A 21,386-nucleotide genomic window follows, 5' to 3' on the forward strand; every position below is an offset into this window, starting at 1 on the left:
GTGCTAGCTGAGCCGCCCATGCTGCGGGAATGGGACAAGAACAATGTCATTAATTTTTAAAAATGGATTTCGTTGTAATTTTTTAACCCAAAATGCGTTGAGTTTTTGGTGTCTAGAATCATCGTTACACAAGCAGTGCAGGATGTAAAGATCTGCTGATCCTCCTTTTGCATACTAGTTGCATCTTGGCTTTCCTATCTGTCTCTAGAGGGGGAAAAAAACTAAACACAGTTGATTTGAACTTAATACACAAAGTCTTCATTTGGCTCCAATCCATAAAGCTCAGCTAACATTTTAAATCTTGGACCCCAGTCATTTAGAAAGTCATAGTCAATATCTGAATCTGAGGATCCTGACTCCAAAGAGCTAAGAGATTCTGCAATGGACTCAGCACCTTCATAGCCATAAATGTGAAGGGTGTCATATGGCAGCAAATCCCCATCATTGTCAGCTTCATCCTTCTTCACCTCAATCATAATTGCCATTTCCCCAGTGCCAGAATTTCCATTTCCTGTTGGCTTCTGGACCTGTGCATACAGGCAGGGCCTAGTCTCCAGGTTCATGCCATTCTTGCGGACAGAGTTGAGCACAGACACGTCGTAGCTGGTGGTGTCCATTTCACCACCACCTTCTTCATCGTAGGTGACAAGCTGCTCATGAATCTCTGCCACATTCTTCCTGAGTACAGTCAGCTCTTTCTTGTGCCTCTTTCTCAGAATGATTAACAATGTGATTACTGTAGAGGAAACATCCCAGCAGTTGTAAATAAAGGCAAATATAGAGAATTAGAGTAAACCAAACTCAGTGTAGTTAAAATTGAACATAATCTGAAGTTTTTTCAGGAAAAATGCCATTACATTCAAAAAAGAATGTATCTAAAACATTCCTAAAGTAGGTCTGATGTGTTGACAAAAGGGGCCCGTTTTTGCATTCTGTCAATCTGCTTTAGTGTTGATCTCTTCATCTCCTTAGAACTTTATTTTTACAGCACCAGACTGTTAGTCCTGGAACCTGAAGTCCTGTAGTCATGAACACAGAACAGACAACAGCAGTGCAAGCTTTCCCTATGCTTCCCTGTCAATATGCCTGAGCCCTGCCCTGGAGGGTATATCTCTAGCAGAGAGACCATAGTTCATCCTCCATAATCAGCTGGCATTTGACCTCTTTTTTGCTGAGGCTGACTTATGGGTGTGGCATCGTGATGTGGACATTTGTCCACCAGGAACTGAGTTTGGACCATCCAATCATTTAACATCTAGGCTATCAAACAATACTCACTTTCACCCTTACCAGTCCATGTTAAACTCAAACTGATGACCTAAAAGTGAACAGCTCCATCACCCAGCCAATCCCCACATGTCAGCCAGTTCATGTTAAGCACTATATTAATATTTTTTAACATTATGCATTCTTATGTCACCCAAGTTACAATCCTGGATACCAGCTTTTCATTCACAATACTGCAATATCCATACATCAAGTACAGCAGCCTATTGTTGCACTATTAATGGGTTATGCAATATCATTTCTATTGGTGTCTTATTGCATTGTTGTGCCCATATGAATTCAGCCTTTTGAGATAGGGGCCCTGTTATTTCTCTGGCTCAGATCTCATGTACAGTTACACTATGCCTAATGGTGCTAAATAATATTAATGGTGAAATTACAACTGCTCCTTAGTTACAATAAGACAACTATTCTAATAGGCCAAAAAGAAAGTAAATGCAAGAGTTTACTGAATGTGACTGACTCTCTTAAAATGTTCTTTTTGATCCTGGAAAAGCACACAACTTCAGGTACTTCAATTAGAAAGAACATGTCAAGAGCAGAGTATGCTTGAAATATCAGATATTTACCAAGGATTGTGAGGATGCAGATAAAAATTGCCACCAACGCCTGAATGCTAACTCCAACTTGCTTAGCTGCTTCTTCGCAAAAAGTGAATTCTCCTTTCTCATCACACTTGCAGACACTGATGGAAAGTGTGTTTGTGCTGCTTAGCTCAGGTGTGCCACTGTCTGAGATGATGACAGGTAGGTAGTGGATTTTTGCCCGCTCACGGTTAAACTGTCCATATTTGACGGTGACATTAGCTGTGTTCTCTGGAAAAGGTAATGACATCTAATTAAGTGATAATGTCAACCTCCTGACTTTCTTTATAGATTACCAATCATCTGGCACAATCCCCTGAGGCTAACTGAGCCTTTAAGGAACCCCGCAAATAGTTGGGTGGGCATGAACAACTCTTTATCTGCTGAAAAAACCTTAACTTGTTTATAAATAACAATAGCCCACTTGGACCCATCACAGATTATCTCTAGTTTTCACCTCCTGTTTCCTGGTGCCTCTTTTGCTATATGCTGAAATCTACTGAGGATACACTACCGTGATTGTCAACCAATGTGAAGTTGCTATCTTCTGTGGTCAGGGAATATTTGAAGTTAACGCCAGGCAACATTTCATCCTTGTCAGTAGCTGAAATCCTGATTATTACCTATAAAGATTCCAAAGTTCATAAATTTCAGGTATGCAGTGAACACAGTGGTAAAAACACTCCTTATGTAACGCAATAGCTTGTGCTGGGCCTTTCATGGACCATCTGCAGTAAGAGGTTGTGTGAAGCTGCATCACTCCAGAGGGGCCCCCAGAGAGGCGCAGTGCCTCCTGGGGCCTCCTATCCTTTGCAGTGCAATAGGAGTAATTTGATTATAGCCCTCTTCAAAGGGCTGCTTCCTTCCCCCGTTGCATGACTAGTCAGATCCACTGGCTGGTGTGGACGGAGAGTCAGAAAGATGGGTTTGCCTATTTCCTGCTTACGTACTTTTTATGGAGAGAAACTGGTGCAGAGCCTCTATACTCCCCCACAGTAGCAGGTGCTAAAAGCCAGGTAGCGTCAATCCTGCCACACACAAAGGAAAGGGATTCTCTCTCCTACTCTGCGGTGTGGCTGTGTTATGGCTTGTAATTAACCATAAAGAGAAAAAACTAATGTTCATTTAAATATCTTTAGGTGGAGTTTTTCTAAAGTGCCTAATGGATTTAGAGCACTAATAACAGTGAATGTCTAAGACTTCTGCTCCTAAATTCCTTGCTTGCTTTTGAAAATCTCCCCCAAATACCGAAAACACACAATACAGCTACTGCATGTATGGCAGATGACTAATCTATATGACATCAATAAATGATATACCAAAAGTATTTCAAAATCAAGTTAAAGATCAAATACTACCCCTGGGTCTGTACACACAGCTCCCATCAAATGGTAGAATCTGGCTCAAAAACTGTAAATTAATGAATATAAATTAAAAAAAAAAACTTACATGTAAAAGCTGCAGCTTGAGGAACCCATGACACCTAAAAATACCAACTCTATTTGTTGGCACACAAATTGGGCCCTGATGAAATTTGCAATCTTAATATTTACTCATGTTTTCACCTGCCTATGTTACATAGCTCAGGTTTTGCATGTATGAATATTAGGTAGATGAAAATGAATTGCTGGTAATAACTGCCACCTTGTAGGGTTAACTGAACTGGAATGGCTAATGTGCATGCATACTGCCGACCTTCTGCTCGATGGGAGGGAGAGGGACTAAGGAGAGGGATGCTGTGTGTGTGTGTGAAGTGATAGGTCTGTATTATAGCAGCAAAAAGACCGAAGTAGAAAAGTCCTGAGGGCTGACAGCTCAGAAATCAATGCAGTCATGGAGTAGCCACTGGAAACACATGCAGATCAGTATTTAGGATTAGCAAACAGGATAACTCTTATCAAAAGAGTTGTGGTTTAACTTGTGGTTGAAGATATATGGTTAAGTATAAATGGAAACAACCCTCTCATGTATTACCTACCTTTCCTGGTGCAGCATTTTCACACACTTTAGGCTCATAAGGATGAGCAAATTCTGGAGCATTGTCATTTTGATCAAGAACCTGGATATAAACTTGTGTATGTGATTCTATGTCAGACAGTCTATCTGAAATGATAAACATAAAATAATGGGTTTCAGAGTAACAGCCGTGTTAGTCTGTATTCGCAAAAAGAAAAGGAGTACTTGTGGCACCTTTTGAGACTAACCAATTTATTTGAGCATGAGCTTTCGTGAGCTACAGCAGATGCATCCGATGAAGTGAGCTGTAGCTCACGAAAGCTCATGCTCAAATAAATTGGTTAGTCTCTAAGGTGCCACAAGTACTCCTTTTCTTTTTATAAAATAATGGATGATTTATCATTCAGTTGTCTGCAGACTGAGCCCCATACAGAACTCTTGTCCTGTGCTTTGCATCATTCATGGAACTTCTTCATAATGAGCAAGAATAGTACAGTATATCACACTTTGATGAATTTATGCTCATCCTACTTATTAGATGTGAATTTAGGCCCAGATTTGTTCCTACACAGGGTTGTATGGGATGAGGGGGAGCTGGTTACGGCTCCCTGATTTACTGTGCTGGACTCTGTGTAGGTTGTAACTACCTAGGGGCTGCTCTAAACTATGCCAGCTGTCTATAACCCGAAAGGAATGTATGCCAGTTGAAGATTGCCAAAGTGTAACAAGGAGGCTATTCTCCTTCCCACTTGCTCCTTGGCTCTTATGGCAGGACTTAAATGTTGAAGGGTCTGGCCTGGGAAGTGGTTACAATGGCTCTACATATGGATGTGAGGGGAATTTTGCTCTCTTTGTACTGTGGGAGTATAATCAGGCAAGATGCTTTTTCTATGACTTATGTTAGAGATCCAGGCATAAAGGTTAGTGGTTTCAAGTGATTCATTGCATTTGTACTGAAGGCTAAGTATTAAATCTGCTTTCTGGATTCTAGAGGGAGAAGACTTGCTGAGCAACCTTGAATCTAAAACATATATTGTATTTTACAGAATCTATACTTCACCTTTTAATGCTGACCAAGCAGTGTTCTTGAGTATCATTAAAGTGCCATATTGAAAGTTACATTCACTAAATCCAGTAGAATGTAGATAATGTGGATTTTTTCCTCCCCGTACCCTTCAGTTTTACTAGTACTTTGAACTAAGAGGAAATTATTAGAGGTGAAATTGCCTCTGATGGAGAAGTGGGACAAGGCCACTTTAGAGTGATGCTATGCAGGGTTGCTGCTGTCCCAGCAGCTGTGTAGTGGGATTCTGCCATCTTGCATGCTTTGGAGGTTGAGCTCTGTGCCCTTCCTGCAATAAGTAGGTGTGAATGACAATGATGTGGCAGGCTCTGGGGATGCCTCTGGACAAATCCATTTACCTGAACATCCTGGGGAACAGTTGCTATTCCAGACTGCTTGTTGAGTGTCAGCCATGCACTGGCTCAAAAGTATATCTAGCTCATCGGTTCTCAAACTGGGGTTCGGACCCCAAAATGGGTCGTAACCCTGTTTCAATGGGGTCGCCAGCGCTGGCATTACACTTGCTGGGGCCCAGGACTGAAGCCAAAGCCTAAGCCCCACCGCCCGGGGCTGAAGCTGAAGCTCCAGGGCTTCGACCCTGGGCAGCGGGGCTCAAACTTCAGCCATGGGTGGCAGGGCTCAGGTTACAGGACCCCTGCCTGGGCTGAAGCTCTTGGGCTTTGACTTTGCACTCCCCACCCGGGGTGGCGGGGATGGGGCTTTAGCGTTGGTCCCTCCAGCTGGGATGGAGGGGCTTGGGCAGACTCGGGCTTTGGTCCTCCCTTCTGGGGTCATGTAGTAATTTTTATTGTCAGAAGGGGGTCGCAGTGCAATGATGTTTGAGAACCCTTGACTAGCTTAAAGAAACAAGGTATATTCTGGTTAATGAGCTGAGTGAATTTGCATATTAATAACAGGCCAAATTCTGAAAAAAGCATACTCCGCTCACTTGCTGAAGTACACGTTTGTTGGATTTGAACGTTTGCAATGCAAAATCATTCTAAAGCAAACATAGGCACTTTGATCAAAGGGGTGCATTAGCTTGTGTCAAATGTTGACAGGTTTTTTTTTTTTGGTTTGGCTTTTTTTCCCCTCTTTTAAACAATGATCATTCAGAAGAAATATACTGATTCTCCCTCCCCCCCCGCCCCACGCAATGAAACAGGTTTCTAGTTGACACTTACTGTCTGCCATGATTTCTTGGGCTGCCACGGTTAGGTTATGCCAGGCACTGGCTTCTCTGTCCAGAGGCTTTGAGATGAAGATATCTCCACTATTGGATATTTTGACATAGTCCCCACTAGGGCTGGATCTTCGGAGGGTATATCTGTGTTTTATTTAAGAAGGATAATCCTCAACAAAACAAGAATAGTAACAGTGTGTAGCATTTCAGTGATTCATAGCAGAAGGTCTGGAAGTTGTTCAAAATTATATGATAAACTGCAGATCTGATCATTTGCATTTACCATGCGCTTTGCTAACCATTCTCCTCTCGGACTAACATTTTAAACAGCTTCAAACACGTGGCAGAGAAATATTTTCTTCTCTTCCAGCCCTCCTCACCAGATAGAATTTCCCCCCAAAATTACCTGGGCCAGAATAGAGTAATTAGCCCAATATATCTTATGACAGCTAGAAAATTTTCCCAAATTTGTTATGTAGATTTATTTATTTATTACTCCTTTGCTGATTTTAAATTAGTTCACTTTGTTTTAATTTTGGAGACTATACATGTCAAGGCAGTAGTTGCAATGTAAAAAATTGCAACAGTAATTGTACAAAAACATAAAGTAAGACCTACAGAATTGTGCATTTTCACTTGTCTGCTTATCTGCATAGGCATAATGCGCATGTGCTATCATAGTGACTGTATGTGGTAATTGCATGTGCAAGTGCCCAAGCACTTAACTTTTGTGCAGTTATTGCGTGTGTGTGACTGCACATGCAGATTATGCATTTTTGCATACACAGTTCTGAAAGTTTGGCCAACTTCCTTTAAATTCTCAACATTTTAAAGATATAACAATGTCATTTGCTGGGAACTGATGTAGTATCCAGCATCATTTACCTAATTTTCCGTTTTGCTGCATCAGGATCTACTGCCAAAACTGTGCCAAGTGGGTTTTTTGGGAGGTAGTTTTCTTTTATTTTATAAACATAGGATGGCTGAGAGAAGATGGGAGGCTCGTCAACATCAAGAATTTCAATGGTAATGGCTGCAATGCTCTTTGGCCCACCAGACTTGAAGAAACGCATATTAACTGTTGGATCAGTTGCTTCAATGTCAAACTTGTACTCTTTTATTTTTTCATAGTCCAATGGCTAAATGAAAAGAGAAACATTCTCAGTCAGTAATAAAAATGCTATATATGCAAACTAAAGCACTGTACTGCAATGTGTGATTTGGAAATGCTAGTATGTTGTAACGGAACTAGATTATCAGGGAATCATTTATTCAGTGAATTTCTCCTATTTTATGTGTATTTATTACTTGAGCAGCTTGACTTTTTTCACAAATCTAGTCTTTATTCAAAATTCAGCACATAATTCTCAGTCTGTACTTTTATGTTTACAGTTCTGTGGCTACAAGCTTCAGTCAGAGCCAGCTATCTCTAACCGTAGGCAGGATAGCTAGTCTAAGGTGATCTGAGCTAGCTCCTTTCTTGAAAGGTGAGGCTGAAATCCACATCTCTGCCCTTCCCAACTACATTTCTCCACATTCATTGAAGGCAGGAGATAGGGCTTTCTTGCCTGAGAGCCAAGACCCTTAACTGTAAACTACAGCCAGCAATCCAGCTAATAGTAAACAAACTATACCAGATTCTTATTTCATGGTAGAGGTCTGTTGGTGCCCTACCTACCAAAGAGAGGCTGGCTATGATAGGCATCTCAGCCAAACTTGCTCACTGTGTGCAGAGTAGATTGCAGCGTTCATGCTTTGTGTGAGAGCAATTGAACTCAGGAGAGATTTGGACATTTTGCCACGAGTTTGGACTGGTGCAATATTATCAGTGCTTTAATGTAGCCAGAAATGCCTGGAAGTAGGCATGTCCAAGAGAAAACAATTTAATCTACAATGAAATAAGAATCTGGTATAGTGTTTCTTTTTTGGGGGTGTGTGTGGGAGGGGGGCGGGCAGAATTCCTTTTCTGTATCCTATCAGCACCATACCTTCGAGTGCTGTCTTGTTTGCTTTTTTAAAAGCTGCATATTTAGGGCAGTAGGAATGCTGCAAATTTCATCTCATGCCTTGCTGTAACTTGAACTCACTAAGGCTATAAAGTGTGTATATTCAGGATTCCTACTGCAAAGCTTGGATCTGACCTAAACGTTGGAGAGAGATTTCACAGCCTGCACAGGACTCAAGAAAATAAAACAACATCTCCAAGCAGCTGTGAATGTTGAGATGCTCATAATCTCTGAGTTGGTATTCTGTCCGAAGCATTCAAAAGCCATGTAACAAGTCATCAGAATCATGAGATTTTGAGAAGTAAAAAAATGTGGGTATATTTCTTTGTCTTCTCATTTTGTTTTTAGGGTTCACATTTTCTTTTTTTCCCTTTTTCAACCATAAATGCTAGAAACCTATTTTTTTAATGAAATCTGAGATTCTCCTGCAATCACATTACTGTAAGAGCTGAGTCTTTAAGAAAAACACCAACCATCCCTAATTTTGAAGGTTGAGTCCATCTCTACTTGTAGATAGTGTAGGTGTAGACAGCAGTGTTTGAGATACCCAGTATTCCTCATATAATACACTAATCTGAAACATGCTAATTAAATAGTGATAAAGGTGTTAAACTTATGACTGGACATAGTGGCAGAGACAATGGCCTTGAAACTGTTACATAAGCATTGACGTTTTGCCTTAGAGGACAGTGCAAACTTATCTCTGAGACAAAAACATGGGGACAAATTCATTCTTCTGGAAACTCCACCGATTCCAGTGAAATCGCACCATGGATGACTCTTGTCCATTATGAACTTCAAACAATGAACTGAGCCTTTAAGTAGTCCAAGTCCCGACTCCCCTTTTCTCCCACCCCCACCTTCTTCCAGATCATGTGCTCGAGCAGGTGAGGAAGAGTCATGCCTGCTTTGTAATATAAGCAGCAGCATTTTCCCCACAGTGGGAGAGGCCTGCAGGGAGGAGGAGATGCTTGGAGACCTGGGGAAGAGCAGCAGTTTGGTGGAGGTGTGTTGGGAACTGCGGTACTAGCGGCTGTGCCTTTAAGGGCTGAGCTTCCCAGATAGCATTTGGGTGGGGCTTTGTGAAGCTCTTGTTAAACTCAGCCAATTAGAAACAGACTCAGAATAAATCACAATAAATCTTGCAAGCACTCGCCACTTTCAGCGCTGTGGGATCACTGAACACCACAGAAAGAGGCCATGGAGGAGGCCTAGTGACGAGGCCAATGTTACCAGCTCTTATGATTTTTATGAAGTCTTTGTGTTTAAGACCCTGATGCTGGAATAGAGGGATCTGAGAATCTCAGCTTCATTTAAAAAAAAAAAAATTCTAGTCCTGTTGACGACAAAGAAAAGCTTGAAAACATGAAGTGTGTATATATAGTCAAACAGCTCAGGAACCAGGAAGCAAATACAAACAGAACCGAATTTATAATATAAAGTAGTATCATGATTTTTGGGGGGGCGGAGTCATGATTTTTGAATTCTTGGGGTTGGTAGTGCTGAAGCTAATGATGAAATATCCCTGATACCAGTGACGCAGGTTTGGGAGCTTGAGGGCAGGGTTTTGGGGAAGGCCCAGGCTCGTGGAGCCCCTACCACAGTACCTGGAGGTAGTGTGAAAACCCTCCTGTTTGCAGGGGAAAGGGTGGGAAAGGCAGTGAAGACTCCGGGAGGACAAAGTGCTATAAAACTTAAAGAAGGGAGAGGTAAAGAGATTAACTAGAAGAGTTTGAATTTTTCACTTCATTTGGACTTTGACCCCAGAAGGGGGTCAGGAAAGTCAAAGCATTAAAATTACTGGCCCACCAAGCTATCCAAATACCTAAGGACAGGGGAAACTAAGACACCAAGCTGAGGGGAATCTGAGGTGTGCAATCTGGCATCTGATCAGGTAAGTCTCCATTATACACTGTGTGGGAAAATGAGTTTTTTATCTTACTAATAATACCGAATCAATGCACTTAATATGTATGTTACCTTGAAACTAAAAAAAAAAAAATTGGATTTTTCTGTTCCATATTGTTTTTAGAGTATAGCTTGCCTAGATATCAATTGTCAACACGACAAACAACACATTTTTCTTTGTCACTAGGAATTGTACCTTCTTTGGCTTAATTATTCCTTCGTTGGTGAATGCATTTGGTATAATTTCAAAGGTATCTCTATAGTGTCCTCTGACAAAATTATACTTCGTGTTTCTGTTTTGTGGCTCATCAATGTCTTCTACTTTCAATCTGCCGACTTCACTTCCTACTCGAATGTTTTCAGGGACTTTAAAGTGGAACGATTCTGTTTTAAAACAAAACAAAAATTTAAAAACCACAGCCCCCTAAACACCACACATTCAAGTGAGAATTCTGTTAATCAATTGTTCATCTCAATTTATTTTTAGTAACAAGAACATAATTTCACAGAGAATACTGAGATTATTTGTCCCTGCAGACAAAGTAAGTTTTTAATTTTAAAAACTGCATTGATGCTCAAAAATGTCAAGATACCACTGAATGGATTTATTCTGCCCAGGGTGTGCATCACAGCTTAATTGCAAAATTCAGGGCCTTTAATCAAACTTAAGCATACAGTGCTGGGTGGGGGGTGGGAAATGAGGAATCGGGAAGGGAGGAAGTTCTAATCATTTCGAGAGATATTTTAGCAATTTTTATAAAGAAATAAATCTTGATTGGATAAACTCTGATGAAACCATTTGTTTTAATCATGCCTGTTCGTGCCTTTCAAACAAAAAATCACTCTCACAACTTACGCTGTTTAAATGTTGGGAAGTTGTCATTGATGTCGGATAGAGTAATGATGACTGTAGCAGTGCTTGAATCCCCACCGTGAAGCCCTGGAGAATCTTTTGCTTTAACAACAATTTCGTATGTAGACTGAGTCTCTCTGTCTAAATCAGCTGTGGCTGTAGAAATCACTCCTTTAAAAAACACATTAAAAAGGATCAGTTTGTGATGTTACGCCCCATGTTCCTCATAAAGTATTGTTATGAGATGAATATGGCCAGGGCCGTCCCTAGCAATTCTGGGGCCCTACGCAGCCCCGCCCCCAGGGAAAGGGGTGTGGGGGAGGGGAGGAGCAGGGGGCAGGCCCCAGGCCTCTGCGGAGGGTGGGGCTGTCTTGGTGGGTAGGGGGGAACCACTCACCGGCGGTGTGGCTGGGGCTTGGTCGCTGCACTTCCCGCTGCTGGAGAGTGCAGGCCCAGCCTTACTGCAGTCCTCAGGGGGCTGGGGCTGGGGCAGAGCAGGGTAACAGGAAAAGGCGGGGCTGGGGCGGGGCGGGAAAAGCTGGAGCAGCACACAGCTGCGCAGGGCACCAGGAAATGTGGTGCCCCAAATTTCCTGGTGCCCTATGCAGCTGCCTACTTTGCGTATGGGTAAGGACGGCCCTGAATATGGCACAACTAAGATATGTTTTATGCAAGATGGGTCATGTGAGGTTTATTGGAAAGGTTATGACTTACTGAATGTGATTATCCAGTTTGTATGAATGTATCATTTCTGTGTCTGAAGTTAGAAATATTGACTATGTAATAATTACAACTGTGTTTTCACCTGGGGAATGCCCACCAGACAGTATGCAAACAGCCTGGATGGGCCGTTAGGAAGGACAATGAGACTTCGAAGATACTACTCTAGCCTCCTTCCTGAGAAGTTTCCTGGGAGGCTGCTTTAACCCTGCAGGGTCAGGTGATCATGTCACCTAGTTCTGGACATCATTTTGGACTTCTGGTATTTTTCCATTAGAAGAGGTGGGGGTCAAACTAGGAAACAAAGGATTCCTGCGATGTGTAAGTCCTATTTAAGGCTGGGGAATGAGTTAATCTTGGCTCGTCTCCACTGCCTCTCTCCCCAAGAAGGAAGACTGCTGAAAACACCTGAAGAAACAAAGGAATTAAGCTGCGAGGGTGGGTGGGACAGCAGCTGAGCCCAGGTGAGAAAGGTCAGCCTGTGAAGGGTATATGAGGAGATTTAAGCTGAAAGCAGTGCAGTTTACCTTCAAGAAACTCTACAACCTGCATAAAACAACATTTAGTGTGAGAAATTACTATTTGTAGTTAATTTCTTTAATGCATTAAGCCTAGTTGGCACATTTTTGTTTTATTTGCTCAGTAATCTGCTTTAATGTTTTCTATCCCTGATAATCACTTAAAATCTACCTTTTTGAAGTTGTTAAACTTTTATCTTTTGTTTATTCTAAAACCTGGTTTGTGTGATTCATAACTAGGGGATGGGGGAGAACGAATTTCATGAGCTTACGCTGTATAGATCTCCATACAGTGGAAGACCATATAATTCTGGGTTTATACTCCAGAAAGTGTGTGCACCGGAGTGCTGGGCAATTCCCCGAGCTGAGTCTTTCCACACACTGCTGATTGCAGATTCTGTGTGGTTCTACAGCTGGGTGTGTCCCGACTGGGGTGGGTGTGTGTGTGTGTGCGTGTGCGTGTGCAGCGGGACAGGGTGAGGGAGCCTTGGCTGGTGGGCTCACTGGGACCCCAATATATCAGGTGGCCGAAGTGGGGGGTCCAACCTGTCACATTTATTCTAGCATTTTTCACTTCTTGGCAATCTTCTGTTAGATGTCCCCGCGTGTACTTCTGCTGTTGGCTTTAAGTAGCATTTTGGCTATTGCTTCTAATGCTGTGGTTAGAAATCTGATTTCTAAATGATGGGATGTTTTGTATATCTCCATACACTATTTTGCATTTTTGAATATTTTGATTACAAAGCCACAAACACTGGCTAAATAGTATTCTCCTATTATAGATATCCTTTGTAGAGGTACTGCAGCTGGAAAAAGTAATGGATCCTTGCACAGTGTACTGCTGGGAATAACGTTACTGGTTTAAACATGTACATCTAATAGCCGGGTTTATTGTATGATGAATGAATTAGGAAACGCTCAGGTATTTGGGAGTAAGGGTAAAGCCCTTTAAAGTGTGTACATGTACTCTGTAGAAGCAATATTTTATGTACATCTGGATATAATCAGGCTCATGCGCTGCCCCCTATTTCTACTTAGCATGGGAATAATCTGAGGTGTGGCTGGACACAGAAAACATTGGCAGATCAAGCACATTAACGTGTAACAATAGCTCCACAAAGGTTCTCGAGGGCTTGCAGAGCAAGGTCTCCATGAACTTATTGGAGAAGTCAAGTTCAGTGCTATGCTGCATGCATGTACATCCAGCCAAACTATGGTGCCATGGCTTTCTATGTGAATGCATCTAATGTAACAATGGAAGTCATGTGGCATTCAACAAATGATGCAGCCTTTTTCTCTAGTGGAGATCAGTTGACTGTGGGTGATGGAAAAAATGAGTGCTGTACGCTATCTCAAAAGGTATCTGGAAAAGCTGTCAGACTTCCTTTTTAATTAATCTATAGACACAACCTCAGCTTGAAGCTGCTATTTATATGCATAAAGATTCTGGGAAATGGTAAAATTCATTTACATATTTCAAATGTATTTCTATAGTTTGAATATTTATAGGAACCCTCCTGCTGTACTATATCATCAAAAAGGTGACCATTGCACTTATTGGAAACATTAGTGAATCTATGCCTTGTAATTGGTATGAAGACGGTGGGAGCTAACTCTCTGCCCCATATAGCAAACAGCATGATGGTAGACCTAAAATAGAGGTAAACACAGTATTTATAAAAGTTAACTACAATCCTGAGTGGTTTTACAAATCTCCAGTAAGGCAGACAATGACTAACTCAATTGTCAGTGCTTAAGGGCCAAATCAACTGCTGGAAGTCTACCTGTTATCCCCCCAGTGAGATGCATAAACTGGATTAGTTAGGTTCAGGGGTCCCAGGACAAAGACACCTGGACACAGATGAAAGGATTGCCTCTCTATGAGCTCTTCAGGGGGAGACCATGAAAATCAGACTGAGATGGGGGCAGAGGCTGGAGAGGTGCAGACACTTGTCCTGAGACAAACTTGCACATTTAGGCAAGTAAAGATTTACGGGAGATAACAAAAGCCTATATGCATACTGTGTTAACCTTTTCCCTCTCTGTTATGTTCCTATGGATACATTATTAATACTTTTGTTTTGAAGAGGCTGTTCTCTGTCACTGCATTTACCAGCTGGTCACAGCTGCCAAAGGGAAATCTGTAGCAGAGGACTCCTGGGTGGCAAACAGGGATACTGTGACATGAGGACCCCGTCTGAAAGTGGGGTTATTTGTGGGATTCCACCCTGAGAGAAATACAGGCATGAGCCTGTCACTTAGTGATGCCCATGGAGAGATTGAATGAAGGGTCTAGGATACAGCCACCCCTTGCCCTATAACAGGTTTAAGAATTTCAGTGATGTACAGTGTTTCTGTGCTATCTTGTTCTTATTCCTGGTCAGTGGCATGAATGAGCTCACTCAGAACAGAAGTTGTTGGCTAAATTCAGCTCAATTCAGCCTTGAGCTATACTGCCTTTGCTGCACCTGCCTTCACTGGGGAAAACGCACCCCTTTACCTTCCCCGCCCCCCCCAGCAGTTAGCACACAAATGTCTTTTGGTTTTTCAGTTCACTTTTACATTCCTAAATTATACAGACATTGACACTTTGTCACTGTACCAGAACAAAACCTCTCTGTAAATACATACATTCTTGCTGATAACTAAACTTCCAACTCCTTCTCCCACTTGGCTAGAATGATAAAGGCTTAAACGTGTGACATTTTGTAACGTATATGGTAAAAGTCGAAAAATGTGTGTCATGCCTACCAGATTCATCAACTGTGAAATAGCGCTCTCCTTGAATAACTTGGTATATAACTGTGGCATGACCTGCAACTGTTGGGTCATCAGCATCCACTGCTGTCACTTTGGTGACTGAAGTTCCTAGAGAAGGAATTGTCAAATGATACATTTTACTAAAAATCCCCTCTGTTAAACAGAAACATAAGGAGAAATGAGTAGTCACAGAACTTACCTACTGGTGACATTTCTGGGACAGAACCATTGAATGCTTTTTGTACAAACACAGGAACATTATCATTAACATCATAGACTTTGATGATAAATGTGGATGGTGGCTCCAGTGCCTTGTTGGTTGTTCTGTCAATACAGTGAGCTGTCAGATTATATTCCGATTTCTTTTCTCGGTCCAGCCTCTCAAATGCATACACATCTCCGGTGTCTTCACGGACTTTAAAGATGCTGTTGGCATATTCCCCCTCAAGAACATACATAGCATTCTTCTTCCTTGCACTTGATGTGATCTAGAAAGCATAGTTGAGGGAGTTAAAAGTGAGTTTTAAAATCTGAAAACAGAACACTTTCAGCCTGGAGGTGGACATAATATTCACACAGATAAATTCAGCAACTAGCTAAAGCCATTACTTTAGTTCATCTATAAATAATTTGCAATTGCTGGTTTGCACAAATCAAGTATAAATTAGGGAATTCCTGCCTCATTTTCCCCTTTGAAGGATGGGCAGTTATCCAATTTACAATCAGAAAGGCGAGATTTATATACACCCAGAAGTGCACCACCAAACTTTACAGTTGGGTTTTTGAGGCCATTTGATGCCTATATCGCTTTTCCACTATCACCTCTTCCTAGCTACTCTTTTTATAAGTTCAATCCAGCTATTAGCAATATACATTGTCCCACTAAAAATGGCCTGAATTTTCAGACCTAAATGCGGAGACTGGAAACGCTCACCAGTTTTGTTTTTCCAATAATGTTGTCTTATCCCAAGTTTTTCAAAAGTGACTAATGACTTTCTGATTTCCAGAAAGTGCCAAGGACCCACCCTCTGAAAGTTTGGCCCTCTTTTTAATAAGGTTTCCTAAGCTATCATCCGAAATCACTAGTTAATTTTGAAGATCTAGGCTTAAGTTTCTTGGTTTTAATGCCATTTTTGTAAACCTTACCCAAATGTTGAACCAGAGCAAGTATGTGACATTTCAACTGACAAAATAAATGGACTTGATGAACAGTTGAGGATTTTTATAATTTCTGTAATGGAAATATTATGCAAACACTCAACTTCGAATTGCTATGATCATTAGGCACGTGTTCCACTATCACAGATTTTGGATCATGGGGTCAAATCCTGACCCCAGTGAAGTCAATAGCAAAACGCCCAACTGGGTCAGGATTTCATCCATGGAATCCAGGGCCCCTTGGAGTGGTGGATCATCTGTCACATCCTGGTATTAATAATGTATTATTTCTTCTACTGCTATTTGGGTTATAGTAGTAACCTCAATGTGCTAGGCGCTTTCAAAGCATGTAATAAGATTTAGTAGTTTATAATTTAAGAAGATGAATAACATAAGAAGGATGGAGGAAAAAGGGAAAAAATATATGATCAACTTTTTAAAAATAATTGAATCCACTCCCCCTACTGGTTCTGTGCATTATTATTAATCTGGAGGTAACTTTATGATTCTTCTATTTCCACATTTTATCTCCCAATTTCTGTCAGAAGATTTAAACCACTTAAAATAACACTTATTATACAATGATATATGTACTCGATATATTAGCACTCTGATTCTATTTATTGCAGTTGGATACTCGCTGGCAGTCCTTATAATTAACCAAGAATTTCCAGTCCTACATCTCTGATGTTATCAGAGGTTGCATTTGCTTTTGTGTTTAGCATTTCTGCTTTAGCTTGCTGATGGTCAGGCTATTGCTGTTTAAACAGTTTTTTGTTTACACCTTCCCTTTTTGTAGTATGTCATGGAATTCTTCTTCCTTTAGTCCCCATTTTATGTCACGTTTTTTGTGGCTCCCTGATCCTGTGGCTGCTGAGGGGTGACTTAGAACTCCTAAGATGCAATTCAGGGCAGCTTGAACTCTGCTGGCTCACAGTGACCTCCAGAGGTCATTCTGGCAGCCAAGGCTTCTCAGGTTGTTGGGATGCCCCAGCACATCCCCTGCACCAGGGACCATACTGATGTGACCCAGAGCCTTTACACCAGCTCTGCACCATTCATATATTTCCTTAGTGAAGAGAGATGCTTATGATGGCTTTAAAACTATTCCGATTTTAAAAAAAACAACCCTTCAATAAGTAGATTCTATGCAGGTATTTGTATATTTCAACACGTTCCTTCAAAGTTAATTTTGTGATTGAGTGTGTGGGAAGAAAGTTCTCTTCATTGAAGGGCTTCCTAACTTCGTAAAGTGGTCTTAGGCCTAGGTGCTATGATTTTGATATGAAAGTCTAGCTAAAGAGGGAGAGAGATTGTAAATTTTGGTGGGTTTAACACTTTTTTCATTAGCTTTTACTTTTCTCACTGGTAGAATCTGCCCAGATAGATCATGGTCCGATTAGTGGAAAAAGTTTATTAGATTGCCTAGTTCATCCCCTCAGGGAGTCGTACCAGATTGTTCCCTACAGCAGTCTTCTTTTAAATGTGTCAGAAAAATTCATATTGTTGTGGGTGTTGTCTAGCTCCCAAGCAGATGCCTGAATATTATTTCTTCATGGGATAAGTGCTTGTCCACTGACGTTTTTTGCTTTGGATCAGCCCTTTCCCCTTGCAATGCTCCAAGGAAGTGCCCTCTCTTGATATGTTTTCAGGTGACTGATAAGACAGTCTCACAGAATTTTGGCTAGCATCCCATTACTGTGTCCATTCCTACTCTAACTGAGCTACAAAGAATAGAAGATTCTCTGCTTTACAGTATGAATTCTTTTCTTATTATACTTGGTGATGTAAATTTTCCATTCCACTGTTGTTCTATTAGCACATGGGGAAAAAAAACTTCCACCACATATTAAAGGTAGGAGCATACTCTTTGCCTTCTCTCATAATCTCTGTTTTACTGATTGAATGTAAAGCACAGGGACTTCCAAAATTGCCTTTGCTACCATTGTGGGGATGAACCTACAGGGAAGGCATCCCAGGTCATAAAAAATAAAATCAAACTGTATGAGCATATTCCTACTACTGTCACTCAATTTTACATGCCTGCTGCTGTGGCCTTTATTTAAAGACTTAAGTGTTCAGTCCAATGCACTGAATGCAGACTTTGGAAAAGTAATCAAAAGCATTCCACTGCTGGAAGACCACAGAGCACCATACAAAGTGAATTATTCTCTTATTTAGGACAGCACCAGGAATAGAGGTGTTCTCCTCAATCTCCTATTGAATTGGTCTGAAATGAAACAGAAATGCCCTGTGTTATCTGAGAATACCCTATGGCCTCTTTCTGTCTCTCGCTCTCTGCCAGTAAACAGCACTGATCCAGAAAAGTCTGTTTCATTTTACCAAGGCAGGCTGACAGATGCTGATTGTCGTACATGGGAAGAAAACGTACAGCTGCATTTATCAGAAAAGTGTCAAACTTGTTCAGATTGAAGGACTACATTTGAAGAACTTTGCCAGGGTGATGTGCAGTTAATCACAGGATTTTATGAGCAATGCCCTATAGAAAACGAGTTTGCAAGTAGGTCAAGGCTCATTTTTTTTTTAACAATTTTTTACTAAATTGTGATAAAACCTGAGGACTACAACATTTCCAAACACAGCCCCCCCATTTTGGTCTAATCTGAGAACTGTAGGCTTTCTTTTAAAAGAAACAAAACCAAACAAGTCAATCTCATAACTGCATCTAAGGTATTACCATAAAGTGGTAATCAAACCACTGAGTGCTGGTATAACTCTTCTGCCTTTTAAAGTCCATTGTAAACTTTTACATGAAGTCTAACGAGAGTAAATTTCAAGAGTGGTGGGCAATGGCCTAAAATCCCACCCTTTGCGTATACCTAAAGGGAGCCTTTCAAATGATGTTCACTCTTGCAGTATATAGCATGCATGTCAGGTTTAGCTGCCAAATTTTCATGGTTCTAGTTTGATGGATCGATGAATAAAACAAAACACAAAAATTGACAACCTGTTTGAGATTAGCCATGAACGCAGCATGCCTGGAGAAAGGCTGACAGATTAGAATTGTATCCCTTTAGTATATTTAATTCATCTAGTGTTCATGAGACATTTTATATGTCATGGTGGCTGATTTTTCTTATTACAGAGACTTGCAGTCAACACAGTTGTTTAATTAGAATATGCAAATTTGCCATGCACGCGGAAATAAGTTGATTGAGTGCTGATAATGACACTAGTCTAAATACAGTATAATTTAGGAAGCCTGCAGATATAAGTGGTAGGACTTAAACTCTTCTGAGACTGTAAGAAGCTGAAGATCTGGTAATATATTTTTGGAAAGGTAGTTTTCCTCTGGATTTGCGGTAAAGTTGTAGATCTGACCTATGACTTTGAAATTAGGACCTGTTAAAGAAATCCATAAGGTAATAAGCAGAAAGAACTTTCTTCAGATTTGCTACAATTGTATTTTGGGCCCAATACAACACAGACTGAAATCAATGGAAAGACTCCTATTGATTTCACTGAGCTTTGAATCAGGTGCTTGGTGAGGGTAAAATCTATTAATAAACTCATTAATTTCTGAAATCTGATTTATTTACACTGACTACATCCATTCCTTAGTTATGTTGCTCTATTAGCTGTTTATAATTCATGTGTGCAGAAATAACAAATCATCAAATTAAATGAGCACACAACACAAGTTTTTGTGTTTGCATCAAATATACTCTGCGCATCTTGACTTCTGGCATAATTAAAAAAAAAAGATGTGCACAAATAAAGCATCTCATTCAAATTACTCTTCATTTTTTGATCTGCACAGATTGGTATCTACAGTTATTAATGAAATGCAGACGCATGAATCTACAATTACACATATTAAGCATATCAGAGCTTTATTATCATTTTAAAAGTGAAGCACAAGTTCAGTAATGTCATATGTGATTTTTAGGGGGCAACCGTGGAGTAATTAGAATATGCACTTCTGCTGCACAATGAACAGATTAAATCTATTTTCAGTAAAACTGGATTCTCAAAATAGACCGTGTTGCTTGTTGGTGGATCAACTGTCTCAAAATGCTCTGTAGGCTAATTTGTTTCATGACTGCCACATAAATCTATCAAAGTTGCAGATTATAGGTTGTTTTAGCAGAATTGACTTCGGAGAGTCAGAGTAGAGGGTAAATAAGATTAGCATAGTTTTGATACTTAAATTTAAATGAGTGATTTGTGTGTGTGAGAGAGAGAGAGAATTTATTAAATAGTCTTGTAAAACTATCCCTGCTTACTGCAGGCATTTATCACTAACTCCACAATTCCCAAAGCAGGTTGTAAATTGGGTTCCTAACTCTCCCTAAATAACCAGATACTAATGTACAGTCATTGGGGGATGAGAAGTAGTAATGTGTATCTAGGGAGAGAGACTGGCATGCTAAACTACCTAATCATTTCTCTATTGTCTATAGAATTATACAGTTTCTCTGGTAATCAAGTTTTGTCTCTGATACTGAACCACCCACAACCACTTCCTCATACTCACTTTCCCTGTAAAAGGAGAACAGTAGTCAGAATTTATGAATATTGTAACAAAAGCACAAGTTCACTTCTCAATACATTTATTTAGAACTTGGAAGCATGAGCCAGATCCTTCGCTGGAGTAAACTGATGTAGCTGCACTGAAGTTAACAGAGGTGGGCCAATTTACACCAGCAGAAGATATGGCCCTTAAAAGACAGAATCTGGCCTGTGCTTCAGAAAGAAGATAAAATGGTAGTGTAATATTTAGTGCAACTAAGTTACAATTCATCCCATTACATCTGTATGCCACCAAAATACTCCCCAGTTGCATGGATGCCTAACCAATCTATAAAACTGATTTGTATTTTACAAATCAAGTAACTTTATTTTTGTAACATTCTTCTTGGCTTATTATAAATCTTCAGATTGTTACCATTACCCCTATCCTGTAGTTTGGGATTAAAACCACATTACAATTCTTCTTTCTTCTATCACATCTACAATGTCAAAAAGTAACGCTGTTCATCACGCTCTTGGATGGTATTAATTCACCCTAGTTAGTAACTGCTGACTGATTGCTAATACATTGTTAATTACCTTTCCAACATGATGTGGTAATGGTGAATTAATCTCTTCCATGATATGCATTTGATTCCAGATCCATTCTCTTTTAAATCGTTTATGACTGTCTGGTGAAAGATTTAGTTTTGTCTTGAAATCTTCTGTGTAAGCGGAGGCTGGAGCCAAGATCAGGGAGAAAAGGAGAATAAGCGTTTTCATCTTCTTTTGCAACCTAGAAAACATTGTAAAATATGAACAGTAGGGAATATAGAACAGATTTCTTAAGCAATGATAAATTGTTGCTAGAGATGGCCAAATTCATGAAGGCTCAGAAATGGCTCTGGCTGAGCTCA

The 21,386-nt window shown here is 40.5% G+C and overlaps 1 protein-coding gene across 1 annotated transcript; it reads right to left on the reverse strand.

The window, feature by feature from the left end:
• Positions 1-242: 242 nt before the first annotated feature.
• On the reverse strand, positions 243-21,252 carry CDH5 (cadherin 5). Its single transcript, XM_077831091.1, has 11 exons — positions 21,070-21,252; positions 15,038-15,326; positions 14,830-14,946; positions 10,844-11,011; positions 10,184-10,371; positions 6,959-7,212; positions 6,075-6,217; positions 3,850-3,974; positions 2,386-2,494; positions 1,857-2,102; positions 243-736 (listed from the first exon to the last, which is right to left on the reverse strand). Exons 1-11 carry the CDS (start codon positions 21,250-21,252, stop codon positions 243-245), a joined length of 2,316 nt encoding a protein of 771 aa, XP_077687217.1.
• Positions 21,253-21,386: the final 134 nt, after the last annotated feature.

Source organism: Eretmochelys imbricata, chromosome 12, assembly GCF_965152235.1.
Source record: "Eretmochelys imbricata isolate rEreImb1 chromosome 12, rEreImb1.hap1, whole genome shotgun sequence".
Classification (NCBI taxonomy): domain Eukaryota; kingdom Metazoa; phylum Chordata; order Testudines; family Cheloniidae; genus Eretmochelys; species Eretmochelys imbricata.

Coding starts and splice junctions, on each gene's coding strand:
- CDH5 (XM_077831091.1), bottom strand. CDS start 21,252: ATGAAAACGCTTATTCTCCTTTTCTCCCTGATCTTGGCTCCAGCCTCC. Junction 15,327..21,069: donor TACCACATCATGTTGGAAAG/GTAATTAACAAT, acceptor TATGCTTTCTAG/ATCACATCAAGTGCAAGGAA. Junction 737..1,856: donor CTGCATCCTCACAATCCTTG/GTAAATATCTGA, acceptor TTTCCTCTACAG/TAATCACATTGTTAATCATT.